The following is a 13927-nucleotide window of genomic DNA, read 5'->3' as shown; positions in this document are numbered from 1 at the left end:
GCTCACAACGCGGTTTGTCGTTTAGTTCGGCATTATATATTTGATCATGCAACTGTATGAACATTCCACTCATTTAATTCTAAATATTCATTTATCTATCTCGTATCTCCCTTGGATGTCAAATTTATAAATTTAATTTTCTAAAAATAAGATAATAATTAAAAATGTGTTTTCTAGATAAATCAAATTTGTTTATTATGAAGGGATACTCTGATATCATGTCAATATTCCTGAGTTTTATTTCAAAATCGAGTGGTGATAAGAGCAATAGTCACTTGTATTATAAAACTTTGTTAGGTCTCTCGTCTTTTCGAATCTTTAATATGCTTCTCGAAATTTAGTTTTCTCACCTCACTTTATTTAAAGGTGTGAATTTACGGTGTACAAACACACATAAATCATATCAAAAACTCTTTTTGGATTACTTTTTTTTGTGTTAATTGCTTTCTTGTCTAGAAAAATATGATTTAACCGGTTGAATTATGCTTTATATTGTTTTGACATGTATAAACATTATAATGATCAAATAAAGATTAGAAAAATAATAAAAGAGATTAGAGTGGGGGCATTGTAGGTTTTGACTTATTGAATCTCTTTAATAATTAATATACTAAAAGAATGTTAGAAACTCCCTTTTGCCCTTACCATTACTTGTTGCAAACCTATCACTAATAGTTAACTTGAAAGCTCCATCTTCCATAATCATGATTGGACCATTCTCTTTATTTACAATGGTGCTGCTCAATTTTCATTATAAAAATATATGAGAAGTTTGAGAAGTGGAACCAATTGAGATGATCAGGTAGCTTGCCCTAGTTTTTTTTTATTTTTTATTTTTTATGAGCTTTTAGAGATAATATATTGTTTTTTATTATTATTTTCGTTTGGGCTTTTGATATCAAATCCATTTTATTATATAGTTTTTAATTAAACCAACCTTATAAATAAGATCTCACACATATCCTTAATCATCATTAATCCACCACCTAAATATATTAATGGCCCCCACTAATCGTACTAGCATCATTTAATCAAAGAAAAAGCGTGCAAAGAAATCCCAATAAAAATCACAAATTTTTTACTAAAATAAACCCAAAAAAAAATCACCATTTAAGTGCAAAAACCGATCTTGGGTCTTAGTGGTAATATGACCTAAAAAATATTTAATCCAAACCCAATTAAGATTAATATTTACGTGAGGAATAATGTGAACAAAAGCATTTAAAAAGCAAGGGTGAAAATAATCATCATTAAATTTGTATATGTGTGGGCTTATATAATATAAAGTTTTTTTTCTCCTCCCCCCTCCAAATGCTGTAAGATAAAGTTATCCGACATCAATTATGTTTATTAGGTAAAGTAGGCAAATATAATTATTATAATATGATTTCTAATTTTTTTAATTTTATTATTATCCCTCTCCCCTCCTTTTCTTTTTTTGGATAGAAGTGCCACACTAGGATGGAAAGCTAAAGAATGTAAGCCATGACGAACGCATCCTCTCCATACAAAAAATAAATAACTAAATAATTTTGAAAGGAAAAAAAATACTCCAAGAATTTTAAGAATATTTTTAAAACATAGAATTATTATTATACTTTTGAAATAGTTCTCTGCCTTGAAGGTTCCCAAGGGGCACATGGAGGCCCACATGTGTAGGCCCTATTCTCGAGTGGCTATCAAACAAGCGTGCTCTGGAAAGCCCATTTTCGTTTTGGGCTTTCCGACCAGGGGCCCATCTCAATATTTTTCTCCTTCTACAAAAAAAAAATAATAAAATTAAAAAAATTAAAAAAAAAAAAAAAAAAACCTCTCTCTTGCCCTAGGCTATTAGGCTTAGGTAACAATCTTAGTTCCCAGTGGGGAGGGACTGAAAATGTTGCTAAATAAGGTAACAACTTTAGGACCAAGATCTTTATTTAAAGAAAAATAAATCAATTAAAATCAATTTTTATTTGGCCTACACTTTTTATTTTTTGTGTGTTTTTATTTTTGAAGGTTTTTTGGACCCAAGCTTGTTGCCCTATAAAGGCTATAACCCTATTCCCTCTAATTTGGAGGTAGCCTTTTAATCCTTTAATATTTTGTTTAAATTTATTAATTCCTCACTTTATATAACATTTTATTCCTCTCATATATTATTACTTCCTTTTTCTTTTTCATTTCGTATTTTTATAATTTTGACTTTCCATATTTTAATATGCCCCTTCCCAATATGAAAGAATGTTTTATATTATTTATAAATGTCATGTCATAAGAGTCTTTGATGCTATATTTAAATGATCAAGCGATGTGACATATCTTTTAATAATCTTAGTAAAGATATGTTTGAATTATCCTAATATAAATACTGGGTTTTGAAAGATTGGAAAGATTTTTCTATTTTTACAATCATGAAAAAAATTAAAAAATATAAATATAAATAGGAACTAGGTATTAGTTTTCAGGTAAATAGTTTTGATTTATTATAGGGAGAGGATAATTGGAGAGGAGATATTGGTGTACCAAATATTTAGGCTGATTGAAATAAAAATTAGGGGTTAGAAAAAATGGAGTGATATTATAAAAATGTAAATAAAAGTGGGAGCAATCCATAGTGGCTTAGAAAATTTGAGAAGCATCTTTCAGAAAATGGGACATAAATAGGTGTCCAACTCAATCACCAAAAACATGGCCCTACTAAATTACACCACACACACTCAAAACTCAAAGTGAAAGGCCAAGGATCATAAATGTAAGGCAAGTTTTAGTCAATTATAAAATACCTAGCTCCATATATATCTTTTATTTTTAAATATATATCAAAATTATAGAATTAGAGACGATCCTATTTTGGTTTTATCTTTTGGGTCGTTCAAACTTCGAATCAATCTAAACGATAAGTTTTCTCCTTTTCGTCAGCAACTCATGAGTTAACGATTATTCTACTTCTACCATAATGTTTTAAAAAACTTTTAATTAAATTGTTTACGTTAATATTTTGTCATTAACATGATCGTATAGAAATAGAAACATGCCAAAATTTAAGACTTGTTTGATACCGTTTTTATTTATTTTTCTTTTTACTTTTGAGAATCTTGCTTTCTTTTACTTTTATAAGTATTATTAGTTTTTGTTAAGGGTAAGATAATTTGACCATAAGATCAGAGCAGATAACTTTGACCATTCTATATAAAGGGACAGGTGTATCCAGACCTCAGTAGATGATTTTAGAGGAGCCAATTAAATCTCCTCTGCTATCTAAATGGGAGCCCAACCAATAATCAAATTGGGGATGTAGATACTGTCAATAGAAGATATCTAGTCATTCACTAGCGAAAAATTCACTAGTCGTCAGGTACGGAGCTACGAAATGGTAGGACAATGCTTTCCAAAACTTCTCTGTAAAAGGCAAAGTCCACTCTTCTTAAAAAGTGCCACCGTTGTAACCACTAAAGCAAACTATTGACCTATCATATCATCTGAAGAATCGAAATATACCTCCCCAACACAACTGCAAAAAAGAAAAAAAAAAACAATGCAACTTTTCTAAAAGATGAATGCAAAATCGGACTAAGTTCGGCTCAAAATCTAACGAGGTCAAACACCATATCGTGCAAGCTTATATGTGTATTTGTGTTCAACTCCATTGACAAGACACCCACCTTAAACTCGAGCTGATGTGTCACATGGTCTAGAATTGTACATCAATCATTTGAGCTAAATTTTTAAGATTTCTTTTTATTTTTAATAAAATGTTTGAAAACTAAAGAACAAAATTGTCGCTAAATATCATCTTAATTTTTACCAAAAAAAACGCCAAATATATTTGAAATTCAAGTCCTTCTATTTTTGAGACAAAATATTCACATAATGAAATTTGAAAATAAAACAAAACATGAGTTATCAAAAAAAGACAAAGGGAGATGTGAAAGATGGTGAGGGTGACTAGCTAAGTTGAAGTCATAGGTGATTATGGATAGGAGTATCGAAAAGGAGAAAGAAAAAAAAATCTCTAGTATGATATATAGAATTACTAAAATTAATCAAATAAGACAAAAGAAAAAAGGAATATTTATTTAAAATTGTAATTATTTTTACTAGGAAAATAAATGAGATTTATTTATGATAAAATATTCACATATGATTTGTGGCTACCTAAAGCCTAAGCCGTCGAGTCCTCTTATTGGATTTTGATGATGGAAGCCTTTACCAAACGCACCGTTTCGTTGTCCCTACCTCTTTCCGTAGCACAACTTGCTTCAATATTTGTAAAAAAAAGGTCACAATGATAGTATCTTTAGTTTAGAACATAAATCTTATTTAGAAATTGTCTTCCAAAATTGTCTTTCACCATTGAAATGAGAGACTTGTTTGAATGTCCCTTGAATTTTTGAATTAATAATGACAAAATATCAAAATTATGAGAAGCAGTCTAGAAGCATCGGTGCATGGAGGGCAGCACATGACATTTAGGCAATAGACATTAGTTTAGGCACGAGTTTCTATAGAGCTACATTTTACAAACCAACTAACTTTTACGATTTATAAATTCATAAACGACAAAAAAAAAAAACAAATTTCTATATATTTCTTTTCACCATTCGAACAAATACTTCAGAAGCTCAAGCTCCCAACTCCAAACTCCAAACACGAGATTGAATTAAGTATCTTTTGATCCTTGAAATTTCAACATAATACATTAATTCATAAATTTCAACCTCCTAAATCACATCAGTGATTTTGAGCATACGTACAAACAAAATTTATAATAAATATTCGATTTTATTTATTTATTTTATGTTTATGACATTATATAATGTGTCTGTAATTGGATAAGAATCAAAGGGAAAAGAGAAAATTCTTGGAAAATTGGAAAGAAAAGAAAAATAAAAGAGGAAAATGACTATTCATTACTAAGATAGGACTACGGATGAGAGAAGTGCCACTCATTCCTTCACTTCTCCCTCAACTACCCCTAACCTTTTTAATGAATTATCTGTACGATTACTGTTGGAATATTATGGCCTCTCTGCAAAAATTCCCATTAGACACGTGGCCTGACCACCGTTACAACGGTACGCCCCTCCGCACCGGATCCAGGCCCCCCAAACCCCCGGCCCGGAAAGCCCTAATTCTTCCGTTGCCAATTCTCTCGGCAGGATTTTAGAATCGTTGAAGAAAGTGGTTCGTTTGGCGAAAAAGTCTTCGGCTTTTTTGTTCTGATCCAGTTTTGGATTTAGTTTACTGAACATCTTCACACTGAAATTAAACTCGTGGATCAAAATGGTGGAATATTCCACACACGGTTATTTTTAGGAAACCGTAACTAAAGAGATTTTGACTCGCGAATTCGGGGTTTTGTTGCAAGACTCGAAAATAAAGAGTCTTTCTCCGACTAGATATTGAAAGTAATGATGGGTTGAATGGTATCGAACAACAAAAATTTAAATGTAATTGATTTTCTTAAAATTAATTTTTAATTTACCATCGGATAGTGATCAAATACATCCTAAATGTTACTGTAATTTTCGAAACAATCTTGATAGTGTAGCCAAATATCACAATAAACTTGAGAAGGAATTTGTAGTTCATATTAATATACAAAAACCACAAGCCAAAGGTTAGCTACCTTGTCATGAGCTTATTCAAATAAAAAACCAGCAAAAATACCATTTGGATATATTTTTAATAGTTTAGTTTTATAATAGACCCAATTTTACATTCCTAAACTAATTTAGCTAACCAAGAATAATTTATTCAAATCCAAACACTAATCATCCAATCACACAAATACTTAATTCTCACTTCTCTACCAATAAAGTTATATATATATATAATATAATATAGTTTTAATCTTTAAAAAGAAACCAAACAAAAAAAAGACCCCAATTCAAAACTTGCATGATTTTGTAATGTTGAAATTTGAATTCAAGTATATATAAATAGGCAATCCAAAGTCTCATATGTAATGTTTAACCTATGACTATATATACACAACGATGTACTTGTAATCATAGCCTATTTAATTTCTTATTCATGATGGGGGATGGGGTTGTAATTAATTATGTCACACTTGCTAGAGAGAGAAAAAAAATGGACATCTGTAGAGAATAAAGTTTTTTTTTTGTGTCAAAAAAATAATAATAAAGTTCTTTTTTTTTTTTTTTGAAAATTGAGAGAGAGTTAATAAAACCACCTACATTGTCCCGACTAAGGGTGGCTTTGTTTCTTCCAAGTCATCAAAATAAATGGCCTTTATTTCATTTCAAACGAAACTCGCCGTATTGATATTTTCAAAAAATTTGGCCTGCAACTAGCTTCTATTTTTATATAAATAGCTTTTATTTTCTAAAACATTATTGTAAAATTTAAAAGAGGAATAAATAAAATAACGACAGCTTTTATGAACAATTACGTAATTGAATGAATTGTACATTAAAAAGTAGAGGTATAATTGATGTGTTTGCCTTTTGGTACGGATTTTTTTTCCATCAAATTTAACGTACCATGTCAATCACCAATAATAAATATAAATATATACACTAAGATGAGAAATTAAAAGGTAATTAATTAAATAGGGTCAACGTACGGGGAGACCATCATAAAATATATTTGATATTTTCCTCCTCAAAAATAAAAAATTAATTAATTAAAACAAACTTTTGCCTTGTTTCCATGTTACCTATTTTGGAGGCAAAATGGAATTGGAGGGCTTTTATATATATATATATATTGCCTAAAAAAAGTGATTTCTTTAAAATATAAATATATGGTTTTTTTTTTCTTTCATTGTAGATTATGATTGGATCATGAATTTGAAACTGTTGGTATGGATTATTAATGGTAATTATTTCTAGCTTAGCTTTATAAATTTGACCTGATATTTTATTTGCGAGTTAGAAAGGTAGTGGAATATCCTTAAATACTTACTTTGTCTCACAATATTCTTGAAATATGAGCTGAATTTGAATAAATAAACATTTGGATGGTTAGGATTTTGAAAAATATTCTTAAAAAATACCGAAAAATAGTATATAAGAAAAAGTTAGTAAATAAACTTACATTGACTTATAAACAAACTGTTATCAAATCGATAATTTAATTTATTGATTTTTATAATAGATAAAATAAATCTAGATAAAAATAGCAGGTTCAAATTCTAATCTCATCTCATGTACATTTAAACTAAATAAAAGTATTATTTTGAAATTTGATCCCGTAAATTTGAATTTAGTTTTCCTCTCTAACTTTTAAAATCTAACTATTTTGCTTATGAAATTTCAATCATGCTCCACTTCAACAAAGACTCGAATAAAAAATACCTTCTTTTTTTCACTCTCTAACCACTAAAGCCATGGAAATCAGAATTAAAGGATTCCTCGAGGGCCAAGTAAGTTATGTGAGAACATCCCCAAAAAAGAAAACTCCAAGAAAAAAAAAAGTTGGTTATTTGAGAAGTTAAAGGGCAAGTTATGTAATATAATGAAATCATCTCGAATAACTAACAAGAGAGAAGAATTGGATGATGTAATCCCACCAGATTTTACTTATCCAAAATCACAAATAAAAAAGAAAAAAAAAAGATTACGTTTTGGATTTTTTGTCGTATAAATTAAAAACATATTTTTCAGAGAATAATTACCCCGTTCGTTAATGCCGAATATAAATTATCCACCTTCTTCTTCTTGAAATCCAAAAATAAATAAATCATGGGTTGTGGTATTGAAGTTGTTGTTGGTTAATATCAGTTATATAAATAAATGCACATAAATTGAGAGGCCCACATTTGTAATTTGCATTACTCTTTTTTTTTCTTTTACCTTGGTCTCTCTCCTATGGTATAAATAAATTAATTAAATTCTTCTGTGAACAAAAGGAATATATATATAGACATATCGCCATCTCTCTCTCTCATACTCTCTCTCTCTCTCTCTCTCTCTTCCCCCTCTTTCTCTCTCTGTGTTGAATGCTGATTTAGCCCCGTACTTGTTGCTCACCTCTCCGCTTAACCCTCCATTGAAACAACACAGAGATTCGAAAAAAAAAAAAGGAAAATAAAAATGCGAAATTACTCATTCTTCTAAACGGATAAGTCTCTCTTAATCCACTCCGAGATTCAAGGAGAAAACCGATCACCAGATTCACCCACAACTATATCCTCAGAGTTTTTGATCATTCAATTCGGATTTTAATTTTTTCGAATTTTGCAAATTCTTTTTTTTTGTTTGGGATTGGGATTGGGATTGGGGATGGGTTCTTGTTCTTATCTGAGGGAGATAGAAGGGAAGCAATCGAATGATCCGTTTTTCAGAGAGAAAATGAGCGGCGGCGTGCGGCGGGTGTGGGTTCCGGGGCCGGTGATAGTGGGGGCGGGGCCGTCGGGGCTGGCGGCGGCAGCGTGTCTGAAACAAAGAGGGGTACCCAGCGTTTTACTGGAGAGATCCAACTGTATAGCGTCTTTGTGGCAGCTGAAGACCTACGATCGGCTACGGCTGCACCTACCGAAGCAATTCTGCGAGCTGCCGTTCATGGGCTTTCCGGCAGGCTTTCCGACGTACCCGTCGAAGCAGCAATTCGTGAGGTATTTGGAGGATTACGCGCAGCGGTTCGAGATACGGCCGCGGTTCGAGGAGACGGTGGAGGAGGCGGAGTACGATGGGACGCTCGGGTTCTGGCGCGTGAGGAGCAAGCGCGTGGGAGAGGCGGCGACGGAGTATGTGTGCCGGTGGGTGATCGCCGCCACCGGCGAGAATGCGGAGGCGGTGCTGCCGGAGTTCGAGGGAATGGAGGATTTCGGTGGGCCCATAAAGCACACCAGTTTTTACAAAAGCGGCGAGGAGTTTCGAGGGAAGAAAGTTTTGGTGGTTGGTTGTGGGAATTCGGGCATGGAGGTCTGCTTGGATCTCTGTGACCACACTGCCACCCCTTCTCTCGTCGTCAGAGACACAGTAAGCAAATCAAATCTTAATTTCTCTCTCTCTCTCTCTTTTTTTTTTTTTTTTCCTTTTTCCAACAATTTCTATTCAAATTGGATTACACTGTTCATTTTCAAAAAAGGGTAGAATTAGGAGTTACGGGAAAATCTAATTATGGAAATCAATTTCTTTTAAAAAAGTAAGAGGAATGAAGGAAGGAAGGAAGGAAGGGGATGATCTTTCACTTTCTTGGGATTCCCGAGCATGCGCAAAAACGTAGGATCTCATATAAATTGTCATAATCATTAATCTCTCAAATCCAAATCCAAATCCAAATCCAAGTCCAAGGTGGGTGTGTGTTTTTTCTGTTTGGTTTGGTGCGTGACACACAAACAAAACAGCCTCCGGGAGCCAAGCCTTGTGTCCGGAAGCGGATTAAACCTTAAAACAACAAAAAGAAGTGGACACCATGATGATGATGATTAAAGCTTTATTATTCCTCTTTTTTTTTGTGTGGGAATTAAAAAAAGTGGGGGGAAATTGGGAAAAAGGTGTTGAAATTTGGGGGTGTGTTTGAAACTTGAAGGTGCACGTACTGCCACGGGAGATGCTGGGAAAATCAACTTTCGGGCTGTCCATGTGGTTGCTCAAGTGGTTCCCCATTGGAGTTGTGGATAGGCTGCTGCTAATGGTGTCGAGGCTGATGCTCGGTGACACTTCCAGATTTGGGCTGGACCGGCCCATTATGGGCCCACTTCGCCTCAAGAACTTCTCCGGCAAGACCCCCGTCCTCGACGTTGGAACCCTCGCCAAGATCAAAACTGGTCACATCAAGGTACTCACTCACTCACTCCACCACTACTCTAATACTCCACTCTTTTTTTCTTTTTCTTTTTTTTTTAATTTCTATTTTTCTGGACCGTTGATGTTTGTAGATACGTCCTAGCATCAAGCGGCTGAGGCGCCACGCTGTGGAGTTTGTTGATGGGAGATTGGAAAATTTTGATTCCATTATATTGGCTACTGGGTATAGAAGCAATGTGCCCTCTTGGCTAAAGGTGAGCCTTTTTACCTTCCTCCCCCCACCTCCACTCCCCATCACTTTTTCCTATTTCTTTAAATCATTATTTAGTTTCAATTATATTATTATTGATCTTATACTCCTACATTGGTTTAACTATAAATTTAAGGTGGGACGGTAGAATTAGTGATTTTGAAAAAATATATTTAAATATGATTGATTTTGATTTGTCAAATATTGATCAATAGAAAGAGAAATGATTTTAAATGACAAATATGATTTTGGCTTATTCTCAAAACACCTTTAGGGGCATTTTTTTTTTTTTTTTTGGAATGCAGATACCCAACATCTTCGAATCTTGGATTCCCACTAGACCCCTTAGTGTTAGGGTTGGTATGTCTTTTCAGAAGAAAGTTATTTTAAGTGAAAACTCATTCGAAAATTAGTTCTACGTTTGTTCTAAAATGTATTTTAGGCTTATTGAAAGTTTGAAAAAGAACTTTTTGAAGTTATCTAAAGTTTGACAACACACTACCAATATTTAAAAAATATATATATAATTTTAGTTATTTCTTTTTTTTTTTAATTCAATAATACTAGGGATAAATATTTGAACTTCACATTCAGTTGTTAAACTCCTAATTAGTTTTCAACTTCATAAATTTTCAATTATATCTTTATATTTTGAATTTTAATTTTATAGGTAGTTTTTGCCATTAAATGTAGTTACTTTTTTTTAAGTTGAATAACGGATATGAGAATGGAGATTATTCATATGTGTTCAAGTTGGCATTAGAAACTAATGATCCTACCTAAATTAAAATATTTTAAAGAACTTTTTATTTTTTAAATTTGGGAAAGAAGATGGATACATTCCGAAGTAGGCCATTTCAAACATTTTAAATTGGAAAATTAATGTAATACTAAGTATAATTTGAAGAATAGGGGATGGAATTAAAATTTTGATTTTGTTTAGGAGGGAGAAATGTTTGGGAAAGCAGATGGACTGCCGAGGAGACCGTTTCCAAATGGGTGGAAAGGAGAGAATGGGCTATACGCAGTGGGATTCACGAAGCGTGGATTACTCGGCGCGTCAATGGACGCCAAGAGGATCGCCGAGGACATCGAACGGTGTTGGAGAGCGGAGGCCAAGCTCTGCACTCCCACGCCGCAATCTCCACCGTCCACATAACTCCATCAGCGAGGAGGCAAAAATAATCCACAACTCCATTTGAAACGCGGATTATCAAGAAAACAAAAAATCGCCCTTCTTCCTCGTGAATAAGGGAGCTGGGATTCAGTGCTTCTCTGATTCTTCAAGAAAGGAAAAAAGAAAAAAAGGCTAAAGAAAAAGAGAGGGTTGCAGAAAAAAAAAATAAAGACAAAAATAGAAGGAAAGAAATTACCATGCTCGCCCTCGGGAAGGAGGAGAAACAGAAGACGTGGCTAATTTATTCCAATTGTTTGGTTCCTCGTAAACGGCAGCAGCTACTTTGAACAATTTTTTTTTCTGTGGTTAGAGAGAGAGAAGTAGGAGAGAGAAAGGGGATGTTTGGAAATGCTATTTGTTATAGAATGAGATTTTTCTGATGTTATTTGGGCACAAAAATGGAAAGAGAGGAGGCAAAAAAAGGAAAGATAGAAAATTAAGAGCTTTGCGATTGGTTTTGGGTGATGGATCGGAATAATGTGACTGACACTCGAATAACCGTTAGATGTTGAAGAGAAAGATTGAAAAAAAATCACATTTCTTTAATTATGTATTTTGTTGGAGACAATTATTGTCTAGTTGAGAACTTATGATTCTGTTCTTCATTTTCTTTTACTTATCCTATATTTTTATATAGGATTTTTTGGGAGTAAATGTAAGTTTTTTTCCCTTCTTGTTGGGATGTTCTTTCTTTAATTCAAATTGGGTGATGCTTTCTACGATTTTTCACTCGTTCTCTTTGACTAAAACTACCATTTGATCCGAGCTCGAAGTAGAAAAGGAAGGAAAGAGAGAAGATGGGGGAGAAAATTAAGACCAAATGTGATGGAAAATATGTGAGGAGAGTTTGAGTTTGAAATGATTTTGGGAAATTGGAAATGGTAATTAAGGACCTGTTCTGGTTTCTAAGCATTCTGCAATTAATTATATGTCCGTTTTTGGTTATTTCCGAAATTTCTGATATTACCAAAAGGACCCTATATTTGGGAAGCTTCTAAGGGGATTTCATGGTCAAAATGATTTCTTTTCAAATCCAAGTAGTACATTTGGACTACCATAACTATTGCTTACACCATATATACAAAGGAACTAATTCCAATACGTAGATGTTTATTTTCTAATACTCATTTTTTACAGCCATCACTAAAGTTTTGACAACAGCGGTTGAATTTTGAGTGTCAGTATTTTTCAATGATAAAATTTAACCGTAAAATATATTTTTTGAGTTGGGTTCTTTCTAAGTAAGTGGCCGTAGATATGAAGCATATATTAAGGACAAAATAAAGGGAAAAGGGCGAAGATTTTGAAGGTGTTTTTTATGCTAGATCCTGTCACTCATTTGCTTCGATTCAGTTCACAATTTGGGGTACAAACAAAATACCCAAACAATTCAGTCACTTTCCTCTCCATTTCTCAATTATCTTTATTATTTTGGTTTGACATCCATTAATCAAACCAACCATAACTTGATTATTCTCTCTCGTCTTCCTTTTTAATTTCTAACCCCAGGCATCATAATTTTTGTTTTGTTTTTTTTTTTCCTCTTTTTAAGGAATATGCTTTATAAACTTATATTTATTAAAATTTTGAATTAAACATCGCATTTCCTAAATAGTTATTAAAGAAAGGTCATAATAAGAACATTAAAATTAAAATGAATTTTGGAATAAAATGAATTTTATTTAAATATTAATGGTTTGATTCCTCCCCCTCTTACCATCATTTCAACTCAAATAAATTAATAGCTAAATAAAACGATGCGTACTCATTTTATTTTTATTTTTTATTTTAAGGGATAATTTTGCTTTGGATTAATTACTAATATTTTAAAAATTTTACATTTTTCCATTCAATTATGCTGCTTTTTAAGTTCATCAATCTTGGTTTTACACTTAGGTTCGTTTACTTATCAATCAATCCTAATGAAAATTTTGATTCTCTTTGATACTATTTACTGTAATCAAATGGTGGGACCCATTTCAAACTTTATAATCTCATTACAATAAAAATGTGTAATCCAATTAGACTCCTATCATCAATTTCATCCACATCCCTTATTCCATGCACTCCACATATTTATTATAATTAATGTATCACTTTTATCCTTTAATATAAAATTTAATTAGTTTTTTTATACTTTTATAATTTCTTCTCCATTTATACTCCAATTTTTATTAGTTTATGTAATTTTATTATATAATATGATAAATTAATACTAATTAATATCAATAAATTTTTTAAATAGATTACTTTTAAATATTTGAATAATAAAACTGAATAATATGTAAAGTTTGGTTGATCTCATAAAAAAATATTTGATTTGATGTAATTTTATTTTAATTATTCATTATATATTAATATCAGATAAATTGTTATAATAAAAAATATTTACCATCAATAATATAGTCATAAATTAAATTAAAATTTATTATTGTGTAATTTAAAAAAGATTAGCACAATAATATATTTGTAATTAACTAAAAAAGAGAAAGATGTATATTAGTAATTGTCATATATCCGATTTCAGACAGTTTTAGTACGATTCTAGAAAATTTTTGATAAACAATATCAATGGAATATTATTTTTCATTATGATTGCGAATAAGTAGATGTGACCTTAATTCATTCAATAGTTTCCACTCTAGAAAAAAGAAGGGAAGGAAAAAAAAAAGAATTTGAATATTGGGACTCACATTAAGGAGACAGGCAAATTTTTTAGCGCATGTCAACTAAAATCCAGGAAGATTTGGAGGAATAATTAAAATTTAACTTTTGATTTATTCATAATCCCAATGAGGA

General features: G+C 31.9%; 1 protein-coding gene across 1 annotated transcript; it reads left to right on the top strand.

Moving 5' to 3' along the window:
* The first annotated feature begins 7872 nt into the window (after window positions 1-7872).
* Window positions 7873-11733, top strand: YUC6 (Flavin-binding monooxygenase family protein). Its single transcript, XM_088128162.1, has 4 exons — window positions 7873-8930; window positions 9484-9732; window positions 9833-9955; window positions 10895-11733. The coding sequence occupies exons 1-4, from the start codon at window positions 8232-8234 to the stop codon at window positions 11108-11110; spliced, it is 1287 nt and encodes a 428-aa protein (XP_087984288.1). The 5' UTR covers window positions 7873-8231; the 3' UTR covers window positions 11111-11733.
* The last annotated feature ends 2194 nt before the right edge of the window (window positions 11734-13927 follow it).

Source organism: Momordica charantia (genome assembly GCF_013281855.1).
Source record: "Momordica charantia cultivar OHB3-1 chromosome 8 unlocalized genomic scaffold, Mcharantia_2.0 BLBB01000008.1, whole genome shotgun sequence".
In the NCBI taxonomy this organism is placed as follows: Eukaryota; Viridiplantae; Streptophyta; class Magnoliopsida; order Cucurbitales; family Cucurbitaceae; genus Momordica; species Momordica charantia.
The sequence above is the reverse complement of the archived record's forward strand: the minus strand, read 5'-3'. Positions and strand labels throughout refer to the sequence as shown.

Excerpts from the sequence above, each read along its gene's own strand:
- YUC6 (XM_088128162.1), top strand. The coding sequence starts at position 8,232 with ATGGGTTCTTGTTCTTATCTGAGGGAGATAGAAGGGAAGCAATCGAAT. Across the intron at positions 8,931-9,483 it reads CTCTCGTCGTCAGAGACACA|GTGCACGTACTGCCACGGGA; the intron begins GTAAGCAAATCA and ends TGAAACTTGAAG. Across the intron at positions 9,733-9,832 it reads TCAAAACTGGTCACATCAAG|ATACGTCCTAGCATCAAGCG; the intron begins GTACTCACTCAC and ends TGATGTTTGTAG.